The sequence below is a fragment of the Gavia stellata genome, chromosome 2, assembly GCF_030936135.1.
Source record: "Gavia stellata isolate bGavSte3 chromosome 2, bGavSte3.hap2, whole genome shotgun sequence".
In the NCBI taxonomy this organism is placed as follows: Eukaryota; Metazoa; Chordata; class Aves; order Gaviiformes; family Gaviidae; genus Gavia; species Gavia stellata.
In genome coordinates this window covers 28,592,738-28,617,591 of record NC_082595.1, presented here as the reverse complement: position 1 = coordinate 28,617,591, position 24,854 = coordinate 28,592,738, and the positions used below count along the sequence as shown (strand labels likewise).

The following is a 24,854-nucleotide window of genomic DNA, read 5'->3' as shown; positions in this document are numbered from 1 at the left end:
AGTTCCATAAAACACTGAATAGACACATCTAAGATCTTAGTGATGGTACAAAACAATCCAATTAAGAGGTGGAAAATATTTTTGAAACAATGAATGATTAGTGTATTGTTGGACCTAACAAGAGTCATTGGGTTTTAAGCAATATTAAAATAGAATTTTGTACATAATAGGAATACCCATTGTTATTACAAATCAACTATAACAAAGATTTTGAAACAAAGATTCAACCAAGATCAAATACTTATGACTGGGAAGGATGGGAGAACTAGATAGTTTCTGTTTGCATCAGTTCTTTTCTTGCCACAGAGGGTGACCAGAAGCTGGACTTCACAGATTTTAGGTCCAGTTTATCATAGCAAACTGTATGTGTCTTTAAAATAACAACAGAAAACCCCAAGTCCTTCCTTTTCAGAATTCAGAGTATTATGCTCTATAGATTTTGATTCAGATGCATTTCAGCATTTCTTCTTATTTTGTTCAGTAAGCAGTCACAAAAAGATGCACTTTCCAGTTTCTAGAGGTGAGGTGTTTTATTAGTGCTACGGGAAGAGATACTAAGTGCCTGAACAAAATTTTTATGCAATATAGTTTCCTCATAGAGCTTCAGAAAACAGTTTTTTTTTAATTATAGAAGTAACTGAATCATAGTAAGTATAAATCTTGTGCTCAAGCAAAAATGTCTTAAGTACTGTTAATGTCTTGTTTTATTCTTAGTGTGTGATACTAGACTCCAGTTAAGGAATTCTGCTACTTCTTTACAATAACTATTGTTTTTCAATAAATGAATCTATTTGTTTCTGTTTTACAATTGTGTTAATGAATATTTTCCTAAAATCGTATTAGGGAAATGGACTATTGAATGTTGGTTATTTACTGTATATCATTGTCCAGATACTGTATCTACAACAGTTAAGTGCTTGTTGTGACTGGAATGTAATCTCAGTGGTTTTGGTTCTGTTACCTCCATGGAGCTTTCACTTCCTAATGGCTACAGAGACTAATCTTGAATTAAGAGCCAAACATTTTTTCCTCTGCATTACTGCACTGGTGTTTAGATTTGTGGCTTTTAATGTCAAAAGGAAATTATAGCTCATGCATGCCTTTCCAGGCAGAGTAGCGCATGTAGAGGACATTAGAATGACTTAGAGGAAGTCTGGAATCAACTCATCATAATTACAAAGAAAAACAAATCCTTTACCCTGTGCAGTTATCCTATGTTTAAGAAATTAATAATTAACTGTTAAATCTGGGGCCTGTGTTTTTGCTGGTCTGTGAAATAATGGTGGTAAAAAGTAGCCTCATTACACATTTCTCCTATGAGTATGTAGGGAACATCTATTTTTGTCCCCAGTTATCTGCACTGGCATGTCCACAAGGTTATTTGTGCTTACATACAGTATTTAATGCTCATGCTTCTGACTTTGTCACCCAGTGAGGGAGCAGAAACAATATTATGTCACTTACATGACACCACAGACACCACAAAAGCTAGTAAGCAGTATTCAAAGGTTAAAACCAAGTGTATAACTCTCAAAACTATGGCCTGAATTTTTTTAACAATTATGAATAACAAATATATTAGTAAACCACTTTGCACACAATTTTTGACTCAAAAAAGCTAAATTAATAATTTGCTCACAGCGAACAGTTTGCCTGGTAACAGTTGTAATCCCATACTTGTGTTGTCATAGCCACAATTCAAATGAAATGTTTACATTATGACTAGCTATGGGTCCAAGTTTTAAGTTTTAGTTCCTGGTGGTGTTTTGTGTCTTACGTGAATATTTAAGTCTTGGACTTTATGTTATGATACACTTGAAAAAGTGTACTAGAAATGGCAGGTGAAAGGTAAAAAATAGGATATTAATCTAATGATATTGTGGTTCGCAGGTTTAATATTTACAATTGAAAGACCTTAGAAGTTTCTTCATTGCCTTCCTCCACTTCCTCCTTTTTCTTTCCTTTTATTCTGGCAGCTTCTTCAGGCTACTACATCATCACCTCACATAACATTTATGAGAAAAATACATTTCAACTGCTGGCATAAAGGGTATTCAATTGGAGAATGGTCAATCCAACTGAGCTTTGCGTTGATTACCAATTTCTTTTATCACTAATTCATAATCATTTTAAGTAATGTAAATATTTCCCCATGGAAGTAATATTCTTTTCATTTTCTCCAAAGACACAAGAATTATCGGTTACTTCTCCAGAACCTGCCAACAACTTTCACCTTTGGTAGCTAGTATCTCTTCAATACCTGTAATGCAGAGAGTTAATTTCGTCCTAGCAGAAATTTCATGCTGTTGCCAGTGTTTGTGCTGTCTACCCTCGTCCTTATTCCTCCTGTGTACAATTGGTTGTCTCAGCAGCCATGAAAAAACCTGTTCTTTATCTCTTCAAAACAAAATGCAAGTCTGCTGTATCACTGAAATTTCATTTTTTGAAAAAACCCCCTGCCTTCTCAAACAAGTTTCTTTTGAGATGGACAAATCGCTTATCAATTATTTGCATTCCTCAATTACACAGTAGCACTATGGCTACTGAAATTTCTTCCAGAAAACTGCCCGTTTCTTTAGAAACATGACTAGAGTTGTTTAATATCACACAACTGGACTTCATAGCAAAGATTGTCATCGTAGGGACCGGGGATGAAGTTTTCCTGGTTTTATATGTTATGTAGGTCTTTACCGGAAAACTATACAGCAAATTGCTAGATATTAGTAAGACGAAGGAGGAATTTCCCCTTCTTTGTTCCAGGGAGTTATTTAGGACCTGAGATATTAACTCATTCAGAATAAATCCGGAACACTGACTATCTAGACACTTACTTGAAAAGATTTTGAAACATCTTGAAATTCTGATTATCTCCAACTATTTGTGACTGCATTGATTTTTGAGACTGACATATGGTTAACATAAATTATTAATAAAATTAGAATTACCTTCCCATTGCTTCCTTATCATTGGCTAAACACAGATGGAATTTCAATTGCAAGGACGCAAGCAGAAGCACCAATACATCACCATTTGTCAATAAAAGTGAGAGTTGGATATATCCTTGTATGTACATCATAACCATATAGTACTTGTATATAGTTACATGATGACATAATCTGTTACAAGACCTAGGAAACCAGGAAATTCTGTTTTGAGTATGGTATTTCATGTGCTCTTTTAATGTATACCAACAATATTTAGAAACATAATATATTAATGCCGGAGAGGAGAGGAGAGGAGAGGAGAGGAGAGGAGAGGAGAGGAGAGGAGAGGAGAGGAGAGGAGAGGAGAGGAGAGGAGAGGAGAGGAGAGGAGAGGAGAGGAGAGGAGAGGAGAGGAGAGGAGAGGAGAGATCCCTTCAAAAAACTATTACTTCTGGCTTTGTGCCTCCCAACAACTTCCAGCAAATTTATCAGAAAGTACATTAGAAAAAAAGATTAAAAGAGTGATAAAAACTCTGAGGAGACAGGAACATGAAAACCCAAGAAAGCTATTATTCCTCAAAATCTAAAACACAAGATCCATAGCTTCTCATTAATCTTAATAATCCCACCCACAATAATGAAAAGAGAAATTAAAAGCTTTGAGCTTTGCCAGGAAGCATGCTTCAGATAGTGACATTTTCTTGGTCTAGGGTGGGAAGTATAGATTTCCAGACTTTGCCACAGCCATGTTCCAGAGTACACTTAGGCATGAGCTCACTACCTGCAACTGACAACGAAAGGCAAAGTAACAGAAAAGGTCTTAGAAAATGACTGTACATGTCCAAATGCAAAATACAATTTTTTGAAGACTTTTCCTGTAATTAAGCAAGATGTAATGGGCTTGCCTTTGCTTTTGCTTAAAACCAAAGTTCTCATAAAAGAGGAAAAGCTTCACTGTCTGAATTTTATCGTAACACTGTATTTCTATGTAAATTCTTGCATACATGCTATATATAGAGTACAGAACATATACATAATGACAGACATGCAATTAACATTTGTACTGTATTTTACGTGTTCAGCAGAAGCACTAACTAAAGAAAATGCAGTATATTATTGAATTATTGAACAATTACAAGTGTGCATGGAGATGGGCAGATTTCAAATGGGATTTTAAGAAGAACATAGCAAGAACAAGGCAAAAGGTACAGCACACGGTAAGCAGCAGGTCAGATAATGTGAGAGAAATTCCGGACTGAAAATTTGAAAGACTCCTTCTAGGTCGGATGAAAAAGGAGCAGAGATACTACATGCATGTTGTAAGACAACTAGTTAGCTAACAAAACATAAATTAGAGCTGCAGGGAACAACAATTTTCTTGGTAAAACTTCTTGTTAATCTTCAGAGGCTATGTTAAAAACTCTAACTTCCCAAATCAGTATGGGATTATTTTGGCAGAAGTAGAAACTGTTTTTTTCTGTGGAAAGCACAGTTGTCAGTTGGTGATAAAAATCTTCAGACCTGTGGAAAACAGTGGGCATAATCAGATGTAATGTAGATTGAAAATGAGGAAATAAGAGGAGGGAACAGAAAGTTAACTGCTATGGGGTTGACCAGCATCTTGAATTTTGGGACTTGCAGTCCTGTAGTAAATGGCCCTATTCTTCCACACCCCCACAAAAAAATGCAATTCCACTGATTTCCACTTGCCAATACCAGCTGTGGAGGATGTTTATTCTCTTAGTTTTCCCACTAGTTCATCTAAGCAACAATTCTGCGAACTTTACATTACTTCCTGTTATGATAGAAACTATTATGTTATTTCCACTTAAAAACAGTTGTTTTTAATTACTCAATGCAATTCAGCATAACTACTGATTAAAACCTCACATCAGCCAAAGTCCATTCCTTTTAAAACACACCACCAGTCCAAAATCCTGAACATTTTGAAAACATTCCTGATCTTTCCATGCAGATAAAGTAAGCTTGTGTGTTTTGAGTGGAAAGGGGAGAGGCACATGCATTGTAGCTGATTGGTGTGGGCAGGTAATGTAGAGGAAGTGAAAGCTATGTCCATCAGGAATTTACTTAGCTTAGCCATTTTTGTGTGTGTGCTGACTTTCTATTCTATGTATATTTTATAACTATAGTTAATATGCATTTTGCACATGTGTGCATATAATCTTCTATGTGTATGGTGTATGCATGTATGAATATTTGTCCTTGATGAATAACTTAACAAGAAGCTGTGCTTCCAACTACCTTTGATCTTTATCACCCTCTTCAGAAAGTTTTCAGAAGAATCTTTTATCTTTACTACTTTAACTTTGTTTCCTAAGCAAATGAAATTATGTAGCTAGGTATGGTGTGTGTCCCTCTGTTACTGCATAATATCTTTTGAACTAACTGGGAAGTTCCAACAATTTCACAGAGAGCTAATGGTATCATACAAGCTTTTAGCCATTTCATGAAAACGGATGCATGGGTAAAGACGACACCAAAGAGAATGATCTGCTGCCTGAAAAATTGCAGAATACGTTTCACTCATATTAGACATCAACAAATCTGCATATTTGAGAAATATTACTGCCCTAGCATGGAGAAGCTTCAGCTGGAGTTTGCATCTTGTTAAACACCAAGGAGTCTAATTATGAGCTCCAAATCTGTAAGAAACCAGATATCTTATTAACAGTACTTGGAACAACTTTCATTATGTCATAATGTTGTACTGAAAACTGTACAAAATGTTTCAGCCACTGATGTTATAGCGAACTATTTATAGTTTTTTTTCTTTCTTTTCTTTATAATGTCCTTGCCTTACATGCAGCAAATGAAGCAGGCGTCTAATTTACTACTCACCTTCAAAGCATGATGGAAAGTATCCTGGATGTTCTATGATCTAACCAAGACCTTGGTCCTGTAAACCCATGTGAACGGAGTTTTACATCCTAATGAAATACATTGGCAAATTTTGTTGGAACTGACTTGTTCTGTAAGTGGGATAAAGTGCAATTATATTTGTTCAGTGCACCTTCATGAAACCTATTTTTTTAAAGTTATCCAAACTCAGGACATTTCCTCATAATAGGGGTCTGTTTCAAGAAATATCCCTCAGTTTAAATAATTTGGAGGAAGGGATATTTAAGAGGTTTGAATATTGCAACAATATGAAAAAATGTCTTTCACTATTTTATCATACTTAGAAAAAAATTCTTTTCAGTCAGAAGTAAGTTTGAGAGGTAAAAATCTCTTGAAGTCAGCAGTAACTGAAAAAGGAAATTATAAAGGAAATGCTTAAGCTGTTGTAACTCTGGAGTTCATCTGTAGAACCTCTGTATTAAATATTCATATATTACTTGCTCTAGAGACCTTACATGTCTTGGCTGCTCTTGCAATTTCCAATCCATCAGAACAACAGGTTTTCTACTGCTGGAAGTAATGATAAAATCTCAGAAGAAGTGTTTAATATTACTTTTTCACAATGTCCTTGAACAGTGTAAAGTTACAGATTATGGGTATGGCTTCTCAAGAAACACTTACCATGTCTTCTGTTATGCTAGCCGTATACTCTGTTTACCAAAATGACTGTGATTTCATTACGTTTACTGGTTTTGGTCCTTCCAAAACCTTCTGCAGTCACACATCCCTCACACATTTTACTCTGTCAATGATGCAGTGTTCATTTTACTATTTTTTAAATGTTCTACTGTCCTCACCTCATGACCATTGCATCACATCAGCAGAGCCTCTCCGCTATGTATTTATTCCATAGTGGGTGGTGTCGATGTTAGAAGTCCTGCAGCTCTTCTGGGCTGCCAAACTTCCTTCTGTTGGAGGCCTAGCTTCCTCGCTGCTAGAACCAGTGTGTCCTTCGTCAGGTACGCACTGCACGAACGCTCACGAAAGATGAGCTATTCCATGGCAACCCTCTGCTTTACCCCATGGTAAATGCATGGTTGCTATCCCTCAAGTAAATTATACTTTAAAGCCTTTCATTCACCCTGGATTAAGCTCACTCACACGATGGTTAGAGGCCAACGCCCGGTGAAGCCATGTTGTACCTTCCACCTCTTCTCCCCAAGAGTACTGTCAGCTGGCAAAAAACTCGTGCAAAGCCGTTTAAACTCTCCCTCTCCTGAGGTATCTCTCAATGCCGCGCATCACCCCTAACCCCGGAGGGACAGACTTGCCCAGGCGGACACGGCGCTCGTATGCACCGGCCTACCCGGTAACTCCCGAAGGGGCTGAGGCAGACCCAGGCCCCGAGCCGTGAGAGGCACGTGTGGCACAGCCGCCCCGCCTCGGGCCGGTGGGTCGGGCAGCAGCCGCCTGGGGCGAGTCCCTGAGGCGAGCCCCCGCTGCGGCGGCGGCGGGCGGGCGGGCGGACGAGCCGTCAGCCGTCCCTCCGCGGAGCAGCCAGTAAGGGGCGCTGGGCGGCGGTTTTGGCCTGCGTAGGGAGCGGGCTGCGGATCACCTGCAGCAGCGGGGGGGCCGGGGAGCTCCGCCTCCCCCTCCTCCCCCGGTTAATCGCATCCCCCTCCCCCTGGGGCAGGCACTGGCAGCGGGGCGGCTGGGCAGAGCTGTCAACCTGCTGCAGGCGTACGGGCACCCGCACCCCGCTCGCAGCAAGGGCCGGGCTGGGGCTGCCGGCTCCGCCGCCCTCGCACTTGCCCCAGCCCGGTGCGGCGCGGCTGTGAGCCTCCTGCCGCCGCCGCCTCCTCCCCGCGGGGAGCGACCGCCGCCGCCGCCCGCCCGGGCACCGGGAGCAGCGCCCGGGAGAAGGAGAGAGAGGGGCAGCCATGGCCGAGGGGGGCGAGGGCGAGGACGAGATCCAGTTCCTGCGAACTGTAAGCGCCGGGCTTGCTTGCTTCCCCCACCTCCGGGCTGGCGTGGGGCAGGGGACCGGGGACGTGCGGGCGAAGGGCTGCGGGGGGGGCGACGCCCGGACCTTGCCCTGAGGAGAGCTGTGGCGCGGGGGCCACCGACACTCCCTGTGCAGGGGAGCGGGGGCTCCTGCCCGCGCGGGGGTGGGAGACGGGAGGGGGCGGCGGGAGGTGGGTGCGCTCTGCCCCCGCCGCCCCGGGAGAGACCTGTCGGGGAGGGCTGCGGAGCCCCAGCCCCTTTCCTCTCCGCCCGGCAGCGTGCGCCCCCGTACCCGCGGGCGGACGGGCGGTATCGCCAGCAGAGCGAGCGGTGAGTTGCCGGGATAAGCGGGAGGGGGCGAGGCGGCGGTGCCCGCCCCGGGCGCGGGGCGGCGGCGCGGCGGGGGGACCCCGGGCAGGGTGAGGTGCGGGCGGCCGGGCGGAGGGCGAGCGGCGCGGGCAGGGCGCCCCCGCCGCCTCCCCACAAGTACCTCTCCGCGCTGCCTTCCCACCCGCCGGTGTGTTCGCCTACTGCAGATACTAACAGAGCAGCCCTCCCCAGCTTGAAAGCTGCAATCACACTCCTTTTGCAGAAATAGAAGTGGAAAAAAAAAAATCACCTCTGCCACCCCCTCCCCACCAAGGTTCCCGCTAACTTGCAGGCGTTCCCCTCGCTAAGCACAGACTAATACGGTGGGTTTTTTTTTTTTTGGCGTGAGCATCCTTTCTTTATTTCTGTTTTCTTCAGTCCAAAGCATGTTAAGGCGCTAGAGCATTTCTTCCCTCGGTTTAATTAATACATCAGGACTGCTGCATTTTATGCTTATCCGGATTATTTTTCTTCAAGCAATGCTTTTACTTACCTTCTGGACCATCTCCCAAGTGCTGTTTATATGCACAATCCTAGCAAGTTTTGCAGATGGGCATATTTGAATGGTGGTGTACACAAACCCTGTCACAGTTTAAGGAAAAATTGCTGAGACATTTGATAAGTAGAGGTAAAAACACTGAGACTGTAGGGTAAAGCTTAGCTTCCTTTTTATTTGGTATGGTCTAATTTAGAAAATGTTCATGATCAATGCCTTGTAAAAAAATACATTGAAAAAGGAGGGGAAAGCAAGCCACATAATGTATGTGAAGCATATTCATGTGCTGTTTGCAGCATTCTGAATCCTGGATCTCAGTCATCTTATGTTTATTTCAATCAGAAACCGTAGAATAATAGATATACATCCTATTCTTTTTTTTGGTCTGTTTGAGAATTCTTAGAAAATCTGGTTTTACAGGGAATACAGCTGTTATGCAACACTGGCATGAAGATTGTCAACTTATTTTCCTCTCAGCATTATGTGACTTCTATTGTAGTGTTGTCTAACACCTAAAGACAAAACAGAAAAATGCTTCTTTGAAAGATAATTTGTTATCTCAATTTATGAGAGTTTTATTATTAGTACTTCTTACTGGTAAACATTTTTGAGACACTTATACAATGACAGTCTTACTGCAGGTTTGAATGTTAAGCTTAGCTCATGAAAGGGCTGTTATCTGAATGCTTAATAGGGAAAGAGAAGCAGTGAGCATGCTAATACTGCTCTGCACATATACAGTAATGTTAAACTACAGCACCTGACAGCAGCAGCATGTTACATAAAACAGCACTCCTGATAATGTGCATCAGGCTTAATACAGATTTGGCAAACCCAGTGTTAGACAATATTTTAAAAATCTTTAGAATGTTGTACTGGTGGTAAAATGACCTTGAATATGGTAAACTGAGTCACGGGGGAAGCTTTTTGTGTGGCGAAATAAAAAAAGGCCTGAGAAATAACCTTTTCATGTAAAGTTCTGAATCTCTAATCTGTAGTTGTATGTAAGTAGTGATTTTTACTCTTCTTTTCCTTCCACTGTCAAAGTTATGAACATTACTTGGAAAAGTCAGTTGCTTTTAAGACATATTCTTGATGTAGTCTTCCTTCTATCTATTCTTAGAAAGTTTGGATTAGTATTCTCTAAAGCTATTAGAAGTGTGTAACTTTCTGAATGGCATTGATAAAAGCACTGGAAATTGGATATTACTTCGTAATTGCTGCAGTTTATCTTTTTAGTTATTTATTTTTAAAACAGTAATTAGGAACAGACGGATTCATAAATGGTTTGGTAGATAAAATAGAACTTGTCAAAGAACGCCTTATGCAAAAAAAAAAAGCTTTCTGTGCTTTGAATACCTTAATAATGACATCTGCAGGCCTACTACATGTATACAGTGCTCTTCATATTTTATTCTTTTGATAGAACTTGATAAACTTTCTAAAATTGCACGTTCTTTTTCTGGTGTTTCAAAATTACTGAAGCGTCTTTAGTGTTTACCCTGGAATATAAACAAACATGTTATTTTTAATGTTTAAAGAGAAATACGAGATTTTAGTCAATAAAAAATTTCCTTTATTTGCATTAAGCTACTAAACTGAATTTGTATTTGCCATCTACATGTTGATTGGTAATTTCTTTTTCCTTTCCTCTTCACATACTCCTATTTGCCTAATGATTTGTCTTCTTTGTTTGCTGCTTTTATTTTATTCTTATTTTTTGATAAAAGAAATGCAGTGTCATGCATTTCCTCCTAAAAATCTGCTGCTAGGGTGGGTTTCTGTTTCTTTTGGGAACAATTTGAGTTCAATACGTCACGTCTGAGAAGTGAACGTAACCTGTTAATGCCTTGGATTTCTGGAAGCATCAGTCCTTATGTTGAGATAACTTTGGACAGTGTGGAATTCAGCTCTCTGCTGTTCAGTTGTCCTCAAGGAAATCTTCTGTAGTCCTGTGAATTACATGCTTCTCCACAGACAGAGATCTCCCTGATTACTGAGTACTCCAGGTGGAGATGACCTTGTATTATGTGTAGCCTTTTTTTAGGCTTAGATGTACATTTTCCTGGCTTCTCCCACTGAATGCACGCATGCTGTGCAAGATGAGTGAAGAGGAGCAAGTATCCTGCTCTTGATTTTATTAGTTGTGTGTCTGGGGAGGACTTGTTCCCTGTAGAGGATTTTTTTTTTTTATTATTATTAGAAAGGAGAAAGACGTTTACAAAATAAACTTTCATTGTTTAGTCTTTACATTCAAGAACATAAACATTTACAGTTAATAAGGAAATGACCTGGTTTTGCTTTTTTTTTTTTGTTTGGTTTTTTTTTTAAGGATGTGTAATTTGGCCAGAGTGAAAATAATTCAGAGTTCCAGGAGAGAAGAGAAAATGTTTTTGCCTAAATGCACAGGCTTCTTCCATAATGCACACATGCAAGGACAGTTTTTTGTGGTGCAGAACCCCCATAAGGAAAGGCTTTCGTGTGGAGTGGTAAGCTGATGGTCGGTTTAAAACAATTGCAGTATTTCAACAAAATACTGCCTATGAGTATCCCTTATATTGGTTAAAGGTGTCCTGAATTTTGGGAGTACGTAGGAGTGATGAGAAATGTGTAATTTAGCTATTTGATCTTGGGCTCTTCCTGATGCCAGTATGTGTGGTTTTTTGGAGTTGTGGAGTTTCTTAAATTAGAAACAGGTCTTCTTTTAGATGTTTATGGTAGGGGACACCACCAGGACACAATAAAGTAAGGCTGACAGGGTTATGGACTTTCTCACTGTCCTCTCAGACAGTGAAGACTACCATGCCTGTCAGAAACCAGAAGCATAACCAGTGTGAGCAGCACATTTTCTCCAGGTCCGTTGGAGCCATTGTCTCCTTTTCATCTCTTCCTTTTTTTAAAGATTGGATGCTGATGTTCCACCGTGTGCTCTTTTCTAATGCTTTTTTCATTTGTTTAATTAGCAACTGGCAGTAAAATAGGATCTTTTTCTTGTGTGAACATATTCTGTGCTGCCTTATTTTCTACATGGACTTAATTTAAAAGTACTTTTCCAGTGTTGGAAAGTACCCTTATGCTTTTCTCTGACAGTCACACTCAGAAAAATTAAGTTAAACATTATTTAGGATTCATATTTGACATGCAAAAGATTTTATTCACTCAATGCTGGGATTTAATACTTCAGATAATAAAAAAAATGGAGTTGATGGCAGAGAATTTTTCTTCATTCTGAAATGAAGAATGTAATGTGGTCACATTTCAAGGACAGTAATTCTGTGATTCCAGAGTCACTTTTGTTCTAGATATTCCTCATTATAACAGCATTTAAACAATGAATGTCACTTGAAATCTAACTAAAAATTCTATGGTTAGATGCTATCCTGAATGAAGATTCTGTGGAATTAGAGGACACAAAAGGAACCTGGAAAAACAAGATCTGAAGATTATTGTAAAATAAGTACCTAACCATAAGAGGAATTGTTATATGAATCGCTCAGTGAAAGAGAATAGAAAAAAAATACTCTTTCTTTCCTTTTTTTTTTTTTTTTAAATTCCTTGATGCTTTTCGTATGCTGTTTATCTTTAAAGGGGTTTATTAAAATATGTTAGGTTCTGGTAGCTGCAGTTGTCAAACATACAAACACAGCTGCCAGAATGCACTGAAGAAAATGCTCAAAAGCAATCTTGGATATTAGGAGCAATTTTAGAAGGAAAGAACACTGAAAGAACACTTTGGCTAGCCTTTGTTTATTTTTAAAAAGTATTTCTTGTACCTGTCAGTATGTGACTTCTGAAGAATCACCAGGGACTGGCACAAGAGACCACTGTTTAACAGCTTATGTGAGGGCTGGCGTGGCTGAGATTGCAGCATTTGTACCTTCCTCTCTAAGGCACTGCACTGCAGTACAGATACTGAATATGATCTCAAGCTCTATTTTGGAATTGAGCTGGACAGGCTGTTTGTAGTGAACGGGTTTTAGCTAGGACTCGTAGTCCATTTCTTAATTGCGAATTATGTGTGAACACTTTACATACATATTTTTTGATTCCAAAATTGTTTGACAAACATTTTATACCACCATTAAAATGAAATTACTGGATAAAATCGCTTGTCTAGTCTGTGTACTATCTTGTCCAGTGTTCTGCATCTGGAAGTTGTCTTTATCAGATGTGTGAGAAGGAGGCTGAGGAAGCTCTGTAGCAAATATTTGGACCACCACAGAAGTTTCTTGCTATCCCTGTGAGTTGGTTGACTAATGTTCTGAGAGACAGAGAGCTGCTCTTCCTTTCAGTATCTGAAGATGTTTTGATGCATGGTGCTCTTTAGCATCGTGAAGGCCTGAGGAAAATCTATTGCAACTTAAGCTGGACAGACCGTAAAGAGAGAATTCCAGTTAACTTCTGACCTAAGATTTAGCATGGTCTCAAGGGCTATGTCTGCTTTTGAATTCTCTATTTGAATGCTATATTATTACAGGCACATTGTAAAGGTGGTATTCCTCTCATATAGCTGTGCGGAAAGTACACCAGTCTTTCTTCCACAGGGATAGGAATGTGTTGAAGTATTTCTCTGAGTCAAGGTAAAAGATTGGAAAGTGATTGTGTGGGGAAATACTGACAGTGGGCTGCATCCAGGAAGTACATGAATTAAACTGAAAATACAGAGATATTTTTCTTCTGATTTTTATACTTATGGGTGGTTCATGTTAAAACTCTGAGTTAGTTTTGGTTTTGTTTTTGGAATTACACCTAGGCTTTTGTTTACATTTTCTGAATTGACTGAAAAAGTAGACTTGGCTTTGTGTGGATGACAAAAGTCAGAAACTGCGTATGTATTCTTATACTTCCTAATAAAACTTAAGTGACAAAAATTTGTTTTGTTTGGTGTCATGGCGCTAGTACATAAATAACCTTTGTTGAACTATAAAATGAACATGTTTTATCAGCTTGAATGAAAGGATTTTCACTTTCTCTTACTGTGGTTATTGTGATTTTAATTGTGATTGATGGAAAAAGTCAGCAATGTATTTTCTATATTGTGGCTATCTAAATCTTTGTTTCTTAATTTGTTCACAAAAGGAGTAACATCTCTTTACTTAATAGCAAATACTTACGTGCAAATGCTATACAGAAGTCTCATAGACTGGAGCTCTGCTTAATTGTCATAAATATGTACCACACATTTACTGTTATATATTCAGTGTTAGTAAGAATAGCTAAAACAAATACGTTAGTGAAATGAACAAAATATTTTTTTATAACACCACTTTTAAAAAATATTTGGGTTTTGCATGTGTTAATTTTAATGGGTCTCATGGTCACTGCTGTGAAGTGCTGTTCAAGGTCTCAAGAGTGCAACTCTGATTCCTATGAAGGCAGAACTATTAATTTCAGTGTAACCAGGATTTCATATCCAGACTTCGTTTGCAGGCAGAATGGCTAGAAATGTGCACATAATAGTTTTTCCTGTGTAAATGCAGGTTTCTGAAAACTACTACAAAGCTCTATGGGAAGATTCAGTCTTCTGGTTGGAATTGCTCCTAGCTATGACACTGGTAGGAGACTTTCTTTATGGCTTATGTGATGAATCCCTTAGTGCATCACTTCTGGGAAATTAAGGTCTATGAATTTCTGGAGATGGCTGTCTCTTTCATGGTACAAACGTACAAATGAAATCACAGCAATTTTCCGTTTGATTTTTATATTGGTGATGGGCTTGCTCTTTTATCCATCATCATCAAGAATTTTGCTACTGATTGCAAGTGGACAGTTCCTCAAAAGAATTCTCAAGATAAGCAATTTCTAAGATTGAATGAGTAATGTTTTCCTGTTAATACCATTCTAGACTTCATCTCTGAACAAAAGTGGTCTCCTCTTTTGCAAGGGAAGTTCTGTAGCTCTTACGTGGGTACTTATTATTGACATATAAAACTACCAGAAGCTGAGTTCTGCCTTGATTGAGCTACTTGGTTTGAATTTTCTGCTAGAGCATTGAGCATAGAGAAATAGAGGCAGTAGCTAATGAAGTATATAATCTGAGCACCCTAATTTTCTTATATTTTGTCCAAATTCATGCATATACGTTATACAGATAGCTATTTCATTTGGTCTAACTTTTCCTTTGTTGGTATGTACTTGCATTTATAACACAAATCCTTGAAGTAATATTAATGTCATTCTGAAGTAGGAGGAAGAGGATATGACTTTCCTGAAGAACAAGAAGTAAAAAAAAAAAAGAAACACCAAACAAAAACCCCCAAACAAACTAGTAAAATGACTGGAAAAGTAAAAGTCAGGCCAGACTTTTAGTCCTAGTATCTTGTCAGTGCTCTTTCTTCTTTAGATTAAAAAGCTTTAATAGACACTTCTATACAATGTGGCAAATAAAGTGATAAAAACTTAAGAGTAATGCATTTTCTTTTAATGAAAGCTGAAATGTGAATCCTGTTACTTTGTCCTTCAGACAGCTTGAAAACACCCATTTTAAACCTTAACTGTGGTCAGGTGGAAGTGAGAACAGAGCACTTTAATTATTGACACAGTTATACCCTGGAATTTCTCCCAATGGCAAAGTAAGAATAGACATAATTTTCTCTCTCTAGTCTGTATTCTGCTTAAGATTTATACTATGTTTTGCAAGTGCATGGCATTTAAGCCATGTCTGACTGTGCTGTCTATACCACTCTGGGAGTGGAAGGCCTCTTGAAGAGGCTGCCTGATGTATCTCAGTAAATGAGAAAAGGCATGAAGGAGCTAGTTTAGATAACAGTTTAAGCCTTTTAAAGGCAACCACAGCAATGCGTAACTTGCTGCAACGTCCTCTGCCTATCAGGGGCACAGCAGTGGTATTTCTTTGTTCTCGTTGTAACAAATAGAGCAACTTAAAAGCCACTGCCTGCAACACCACCACAGAAAAGGTCACCCCAGTTTCCTAACAAGGACTAGCAGGAACTCCCACGTGCTTTTACTGCAGTGTAGTTTTATGCTGTGCTCCCTTGTTAATAAGCGTGAGATTCATCGACTAATTGTGTATTCACTTATGAAAGAACTCTTGCTTTTCTTTGTCACTTTTTACACAATAACGGTGGTGTAACTTGTCAGGTGAAGGGTTTAAACTCTTCAAATATGTTGCTACTTCTGGAGCCCAGTGATATGTTACTCAGCTATAGATTTGACCCAGTATATGTTTGAGGCGTGTACTGTAATTTAGTAGAAGCTTTGCTTAGCTTCTCAGAGCTCCTTAATAAAAAAACCAAAAACTAGTATCCATGTATCTACTGTTTGGAAAGTGAAAGATGTGACGGGTAAGGTGTCATAACATGAGCTGTATTAACTTACTTGACAGTTGCAATTTCCGTTTAAATGTAATGCTATAAGGGTCAGTTTTACAGTAATATTAATGTGTTTATAGGAGCACTCACACTAGCAGTTACATTAAATTTTAGATAAAAAGGTGGATTCACGCTTTCAGTGTTGTCGCGTACTTTAATGTTTATCATAGTCAGGAGTGACTTCCTTATAATTACCATGTGCTTGAAGAAAATTGGAAATATAATGGGTTACCTAGTAATGCAGTAGACTTCCTGGAGGGACTTTGGGAAAAGTTGACAAGGTATCATTCTGTAAAATGTATGGATCAGTTAATTTTTAACATGCAAGACATTTTAGTGCAGGACAGCTGTTTTGTTTGGTTTTGTTCATGTTCTGAACACTGTAGGACCACAGAGAAGGAGTAACAAGATCATTACGTTTTGTGAGGCAGCTTCCCAGAGGATTTCAGAGAAATTACTGCTGTATAACAACATACTTCTATTATCTGATTGTTTTTTACCTGACTGTGGGAAATAATATCTGATGGATATTAGCTGGCAGAACCAAAGGCTGAACATGGGCAAGTCCTGTCTCTCTGACTCTGAAATCTTCTCTGGAATCCTGCTGCGAAAACTGAGTGCACTGAATTTGAAGAATGTCCCTGCTTACAATCCTTCTTTCAAAGGAAGCAACACAAAATTTGCATTGGCTGTCTGTGAGTTTTCTTGGGGATTGCCAGAAAGTGGAATTAAATAGAAATAATATAAATATTAGTGGAATCAAGCCAGAAATGGCTGTCTCTTACAGCTATATTTCTTCCTTCCAAACCAGGCAAAGCTGGAAAAAACAACTGCCTGGGCTTTGTGTGGGATACATTCTTTGGTTTCATAAAAGGAAAAAGGGGAAAGAGGAAAGTATATTCCTTTGCTGAATATGCCAGATAACTTCCCTTGTTGTATGAGCATCTTCCTTTCCTGTGGTGGCCAACTAGAATTCCTTATATAGGAATTGAGGTGGAGGAATGAAAGGAATTTGAAGAGTGTTCAAAGTAAGCCTAGGTAATTGGATAGATCTGCTTAAGACTCAGTAAACTACTGGATAGATGGATTCTTTCACTGATAACTGATCCTCATTGTACATAAGGAATGTAGCCATGCTAATAAACATTTGAAGATTACCTATGGGGTGTTTATTTTCTAGTTGCAAATTGGAATAATTTCGTTAGAACTAGCAGAGGCATGCTAAACACAAGCTACATGATTAAACCTCTCTGCTTCAGGATGAAGGTCATGTGTCCATACAGTCTTTGATAAAGCATTTGGTTCCAGTGGTGATAGCAGCTACCTAAATACCTATATGGATGGATAAGAATCCTTTAGCCCTACAACAGTCATGAGAATGCTGTGTGGTTCTAACACTGAGGGTTAGACTGAAAATAAGCATCAATCATGTGACTTCATGTTTTTGACTAATTTCTGCACATTTATGAAGTAGATTTGGCAATGCTAATGCATAGACAGTTATGTGCATTTACGCAGTCTTGGTGCGAGTACCAGGAAGACAGAAGGCATATCCCCTTTTCCATGCAACAGAAAAGTAAAAAAATTCATAATACGTGGTGCAGGGAAATACTCAGTAAGAATGAAATGGGGATGGAGAGAACCTTTCTTCTGGTGTTACAGGTAATTTATAGTCCTTCATGGGCTCAAGAGTTGGATTAATCTTCTTTTAAATGCTTGTATTAAATAAAAGTGGGTTTTGATTTTTTTTTTCCCCCTGCCCCAGAAAAAAACACTTTGGAAACTTTCCAGACACTTATGGAAAACAGAGTTGTCTCATGATTTAATGTGTACTAGCCAGTCCAGCAGACAGCTGAACGAACCACAGCATTGCATTTGTGCAGACATGAAATGATTCATTCGCGAGAACTATCATAGCAAGTGTGGCTGAAGAGATCTAACTCTTCTAATGAAGGAACTGATGAAGATTGAATTCTGTGCAAATAACACTGTATGAATTTTTCAGGGCCAAAAATGTGAAGTGTGATTGTTGAGGCAAAGTATTCATGAAGCAGTACCATCACAGATCTGAACATGATGCTGGAATAGTAAGGATAACATGGATAAGAGTTGTATTTATTGGTGCGTACATAAGAAGTCTGCCTAATTTCTTGTAGTATTAGAATTATCTAGTAAGTCCTTTAGAAAAGCTTGTAAGCAAAAAAGCGCTAATCTAGTATTTAGTAATTGCAGGAGCGTGATAGATACATAGGTAAATCTGGAAAACTTCTCAAATGCCATAGGTTCCATCACTGTTGACTGAATTTCTGTAGGGTAAGCTTGTGAATCAATGATTCGCATACGAAGATGTTTTCGAACAGGTCTTAGCATGATAGTCTGACTGCTTGGTCAGGTATGTCAACCATTATTTACTCTTTAATCACTTTTAATATAGGTAATGTAGTGAATGCGCATTTTAAGTTACTACTTTTGATACTGGTATTTTGATGGAAGAAGAATCTTAAAGCTTACAAAAAGGATTGCAAACCAAGTTATCAGTGAAGGCCTAATCTCCATTTTGAGCTGACCAGGGTTCTTGTAGAAACATCCTGTAAATTTTGTTTTGATATGAGAAAGTTCTTGAAATCCTGTAGAAGAAATGCTGTTGCATGTTGGATGGTTTCAGAATATCACTTTCAATGTTATGCCTCCAAGTCCATTTCTGAAATCTGTTAGCAGTATCGCACACAAGAAGGGTACTGTATTTGTTCCGTATGCTATCTGCTGGTTCATTTGAAGTTCCTTTTCTTTGGTCTTTCAACCTCTGAGTCCAAAACTTTTTGTTTAATCTCACTCACTCTTTCTTTTTATTGTCACAGCCATTGAGATCCCTGTCTTTTGGTATTGGTTTGATTGCTCTTCCTGATTTAAAGTTTGACACAGCTTAAACCTAAGTCTGTGGCAGAACTTGCTGTTGTCTTTAGTGATGAATTTAAGCATTCATTCAAATTGGTAGAAGGATATTTTCCTGAAGGGGGCTCTTAAATTTGGAATTTCTTTCTTTTTTTTTTTTTTTCTTTTTAATTGCTTTCTTGATCTGACAAAGGCAAGGTCAAGGTCTTTTTCTTTTTTCCTCTCTCAGAACAAGAAAATAAGTATATTAAAAATGTTACATCAAGTTTATGGAGTAGGAGAGAGGTTATAATGAACTTCAGTAATATGTGTTTCTCCACGTTGTTTGTATAGATATATGATTAGACTGCATTTTCTTTCTCCTTTTCCTTTGCATGCTTGACCTCTGGCAAGCTTCAGCTCATTGAGCTGAAGGACTCCAAAATCCTTAATTTCAAATGAACAGAATTTGTCTAGAAGGGGAGGGGGATGGAATGTAGGCAGGAGGGATGTAAAATCTCATAGGTGAGCTTTGTCATCCTCTTGAGAGGCATAGCTTGTTGCCTGGCTTTTCTCCAGAAGGAAATAGATGCTTTTGCACAGAAAGTGTAATAAAAGTTTAGACACAAAAAGAAACACTTTTATTTTTCTGTGGAGTGGGAGGAGAAAAATGAGTGATGAGATAGAGAATTACATTTTCATGTTCCTAAAGGTGAATGGAGGTATCTTTTTCTAGGTGACATATGTGGCTTAATTCAATAAAAACTGGATACATGCATTTTTAAATACTGAAATATTTACACCTATTTATTAACTACAGCCAACTGAGAATGTAGGTATTACTATTTTTTTTTTCTGATTTAGGAATTTTCATACCTGTTTTAATCAACTGAAAATTAAAGGAATGTGGTTTAAAAGACATATCAAGCTGCAATGTTGATATGTTTTAGTGATAATGTTACAGGCATCACTTTATTCTGATTATGGCAGAAGTAATATAGTGCTCATTTTTATTTTGAGATTTCTAGTTGAATTCTAGCTTATAATTTGTATGTCAGCTGCAATTGCAGCTGAAGTCTCTGAATTTCTTCTTTCCTGTACTATGAATCTGTTAGTGAAGCAGAATTATACACTTTCTGTTTTAGCCCCATTTTTTTATTCTGCTTTCGGTTCTACAGTTTATTTTTTGCTTGATAGCTGCAAAGTTAAAAAGGCGTCATTGACAATATCCTTCTCTTCCCTTCCAAAGCAATTTGTTTTGGGGGTTGCCCCTCAGGCTTGGTAAATCACCTCTCTGCAGAAGTCCTGTGCCTGGCTTAAGGAATTGTTTACTTGGGCCCTCTGCACAGAGGTATGTTCTGCTGACTCTGAGAAAACCTCTAGGTGAGGGTTACTGTATCACTTTTCTGAAGCTGTAATCCTGTAAAGTAATCCAATTAATATAGTGTGTGAGAAATGCTCAACCTTCAGAACTTGATGGGGGAGATTTATTTCCATGCATGGCATTTGCATTTCTGTTTACATAGGAAGGCCTTGCTGCACTTTTTGATTTACTAACAGAATAAACTAACATGGGTCAGAATACACCCTCAATGAAAGAATGAGTTTAACTGGGTAGTGAACTGTGTGGGACTGTGAATGCTAACAAAATTACTTCTTCTCTATGTACCTGTGTGACTTCCTATTGATGAGTGAGGTTTTTATGATGATTTATGTCTGTTACAGAATTACAGTTTGACAATTGGAACCACATCTAGAACATGGGAAGCGCACTTTGTTGTTGTAAGTTCTTATTCAAAAGTTACGGTTTGCTATTAGCAGTTGTACCCTTATAATTCGTTTTATTGGGAGGGGCAGAGAAATGAGGAGTTCTGCGAGTGAAATGTGTTTGTAGCCTTATTGTGTACCTTTAAACAAAGTAGTCAGCTGAAAATAATCCTTATATTCCTTTCAAAATTTCTAGCTGGATCTCATGTTCCCTGCCTGAGGAATAAATAGTTCGAATGAAAGAAATACATAAAACAGGCAGGTTGGTATAACAGGTTGTTAAGGGTTATTTTATCAGGAAAAGGCTAGAAGAAAATTCTTATGGTACAAATATATTTTTTTTGGCCAGAAGCCTAAAAACAAATCCTGTATTACAAAGGCTGCTTCAAGTAGAATCCTGGCTTTCTTACCTATTGCTTAAATTATATTGCAATCTGAATGTAAATTAATTTATTTTAGTAGAATATCTAGCAGAATGCTCTACTCTGCATCCGTTAAACATTTTACGAATCGATTTGCTGGTCCATGACCGCAAGGGTCTCTATATGACTATGTATGTTTTTATAAGTCTGGTTCTGTTCTTGCTGACGTTAACGTCAAACCTCCTCCAGATTTTAACCGGAGCTGAATCCTACACTAATAGCATTGTGCGCTGTGGTATATAATGGCCTAAATGTGCTGAATGCATATCCTTTTCTGTGCTCTTTGTCTGCTATTTTAAACACAGTTAATGTTTACCTTACTTACGCACCAGAAGTGTGTGACCTGGCTTTTACACAATTAGTTTAAAAATGTGTAAGCATTGCTGACTGTCCTTCAAAATATTTACATCTAATTATCGGTAAACTGTTCCAACTTTGCCACACAGATGTACCATCTTGCCCAGTTCAGCAAAGGTAATAATCTGTCATATGTTCCTCTTTTCTGAGAAGAAAGCTAGATTTTTCTTTTTCTACATATCTCCCTGAAGTCTTTGTTAAGAAGCTAAATGTCATTCTTGCAGAGTAGCATTTGTAATTTGTGTTAACAGTGTGCTTTTGCTGTGTCCAGCATAAATTTTATTATGTCAACCATGGAACCCAAAGTCAGTTCTAATTTGGATTTGAGATTACCTATACTGTTTAATTTACTCAGGAAGTCATATATGCTGTGGGGGAGTACTGCTTTTTAGGTGCTTGATACATACAAAACACTTATTTTGCCTATTCATTTCTATTACTCTTTTAGTGTCGTATTTTTCTTTATATTTAAAAAAAAAATATCTTTTTTCCTGGTCTGTTTTACAAGATTGGAGATCTATCTTGTCTTGAAGCTTTTACTTTTAGGTGAGTACAATTGCCTTTGTTTAGTTACTGAAGAAAGTTTCAGTTATACTTCAAGGTAAGAAGCTACCTTGTCACAAAGTTTCTGAAACATCGTAAGCTCTCCTGTGAGTTTATTTAGTGTTTGCAAGCCTAAGGAAAGCCTATTATAGGAATATCAGCACTTCATGGATCTGAGCTGTCACTGTGCAGTGTTGCTCTTTCAGACTCCTGTGTTAACTATGGCAATGGTGAAATAGTGAAAATTATGCACACTTTCAGGTTCATTGTAGAGAGCAGGTAAATAGAAAAATAGGTCTGCTAGTTTTCTGAGTTTATCAGAATGATTTACCTTGCACTTGGAATGCAGCAGAATGTATAATGAGAAAATATATAGGTATAGAAATATTCAGGTCTTTACCTTTACTCACATTTTTCTACTCTGCCTAGTCTAGCACTTCAACTCCTGGCTTACAGTAAAACTGAAAGGCTTAAATGGAAAGATCTTCAACCAGTTTTTGGTTACACATCATTTGCATGGCAGTATTTGGTAATAGTCCTTTTCCAGCTTATTTCCTGCTGAAATAGTCTGTAAGGTTCTCTCCATAGTTATTGAATTTTCTGTACATGGAACCAAACCTTCTGTGCACCCTTGCATATGTTTTATTCTACAGGAGTCATTGTTTTCCAGTTGTCTTGTCCAGAGACTTCTCTATTATTGGAAATGAATTGTTTCAAATGATGGCATGGTCTCATGACTATGTTTAGTTAAAATGTTGTATAGCACTTGCTTTTTTTTTTCCTTTAACACAGGAGTTAACTTGGGTCAGAGTGAAGAAAGAAAATCACAGATATTGATACTCGCTTGAAAATATACATTATTTGCTTTTCTCTCTGTTTTTCTTCTTGCTGATTCATGGTTGTTCTTGACCTTGTAGGGATTTATGTATGGGTTTTTTCTGTGTCTAAACTAACCCATATCTGGAATTGAAATAAATTTTCAAACTTTAAGTTCTTTCAAAAACACATCTCTTTTTATGAAGAGCTGGAGAGGTGAGCCCTAAATGGTAGTCTTTTATCTTGAAGAAGTTGATGTTGAGAAAAATGGAAGAATGTGTAAACAACTTCTTGCCCTCTTTTAAAACTGACCTACTGGTATACATTGTTTTGTTCTCTTGGCCCAACTCCTGCTGAAATAAAGGTTAATATATTTCTTGATTTGGATTTAGTATTCTTTTAAAGTGGAATATATTTTCATATTAAAGATTTTATACCCTAAAGAGATCAGAGCATTGTAAAAATCTTAAACTCATTGTAGTTTTATGATTTAAAAAAAAATACAGTTTATCACACTTTTTTTCTTTGGCTACAGATAAGGAATTTTTTGGAAACATTTCAAGATTATAATATTTATTATAGGGGAGATGGAAACTGCTTTTATGTATTACTTTATACTTTCTGTTTTTTAAGATTCTTGTGACTTTTTGGTTTGTCTTTTTGCAGTCAACCTTTGCTTTTATATTATTCAGGCAAGCAGGACCCATACCTTTTCTTTGTCATGTGAAATTATGTTTGGTTTTCTTTTTTTTCCTCAAGGTGGAAAGCAAGCTCTAGTCTGTAATTTGTGTTCTTCAGTAAGGAGGTATGGTATAGTAAAATCACAAATAAATACATTTTTTTAAGACTGGACATGTGTTGCTGAAAGCTGTAGTAATGTTTGGGTCAGAGAACAGAAAAGATTTTGGTTGGACTTGGATACTTCTGATCTGGAAGGTAGCCCAAATCACCAATTTCTTTCACTCCTTATGAGGCAAGGGAAACCATGTTGCAGAAGAGATTGCCATCGCTCCACTCTATCTTGCAAGATAGAAAATGCATCAGAATCCGGCTACCCAGGTTTGATGCTGACTTCCAGGAGAAATTCATTCCCCATTGGCTTTTCATGGTAGTAGCTTCAAATTTCTCAGCTGCAAGAGAAACCTGGACTGGAATGGATTGTGTTTCTCCCATCAAACCCTCTCATCTATGGAAGGCAGTTCTCTCATTGTAACTGACAATTTTTTAGCAGCTTCAGCTGGAAGCGTTTACTTCAGTGCTACCAGAAGATTCTGAGCTCACACTTCCTGGTGGCCAAGGACCATCTTGCTCATTGGATGTGTAAGAGAATTCAAATGAGAAAGTGTGGTCAGTCAGCAACGTTAGAATTCACTAGGATTGGATTTTTACATGCTGTTTGTTCAGACAGTATTTAACAAGTAGTAGAGGCGAACAGAATGCAAAAACCAGTGCATTGTGATTAGTCCAATGTTGCAGAACATTAATAATTACAGAGGGGAAGTCTCTGTAGCTGAAATGTGCACAAAGTCCATCATGATCTTTTGATATTCAGGGATGTGTCAGTTGGAAGTATCATTGTAATTGATGCATCACGATGTGGTGCTCGTGAACTCACTCTGGTGGTTTGAGAGAAGCTGCTGTTACGAGATTTGGAGATGATCCAGGGGAAAAATGCAGTATTATTAAAGATAGGCTGATAGAAATATCATTCCCACCTGATTAGTCAACATGACATCTATGGTATAGCTTGCAGTGTGGAACCCTCCTCTCCAGTATTGTTTTAAATTGAAGACTTTTCTTATGGAGAGGGATTATTTTTAGATTGTGGGGGTTTTGGTCCTGTTTTTTTTTTTTTTGTTTGGTTTTTTAACAGCATGTTAGGTTACTAAGGTTGCTTAAGGGAACTATCAATCCACTGAGCCTCTTGAAAGGTTTTCATGAACTCTTTACTTTTTTCTTTTTTTTTTTTTTTTTCCATTTCTTTTTTTCCATTCTTCAGACTTTGGGCATTAGGAATTTTGTTGCATTGTTCTGGTACATTTTGGTGCATTAGCTGCACAGCTCAGCTGGTGTATTTTTGTTGGCAAACCAGGCT

At 38.2% G+C, this 24,854-nt stretch overlaps 1 protein-coding gene across 1 annotated transcript in view; it reads left to right on the top strand.

Moving 5' to 3' along the window:
* Positions 1–7,672: 7,672 nt before the first annotated feature.
* RYR2 (ryanodine receptor 2) overlaps positions 7,673–24,854 on the top strand; it is a 443,307-nt gene continuing 426,125 nt past the window's right edge. The window contains exons 1-2 of the mRNA XM_059830672.1: positions 7,673–7,771; positions 20,580–20,636. Coding sequence (XP_059686655.1) covers positions 7,724–7,771; positions 20,580–20,636 — 105 coding nt within the window. The 5' untranslated portion in view covers positions 7,673–7,723. The remainder of the gene's footprint in view (positions 7,772–20,579; positions 20,637–24,854) is intronic.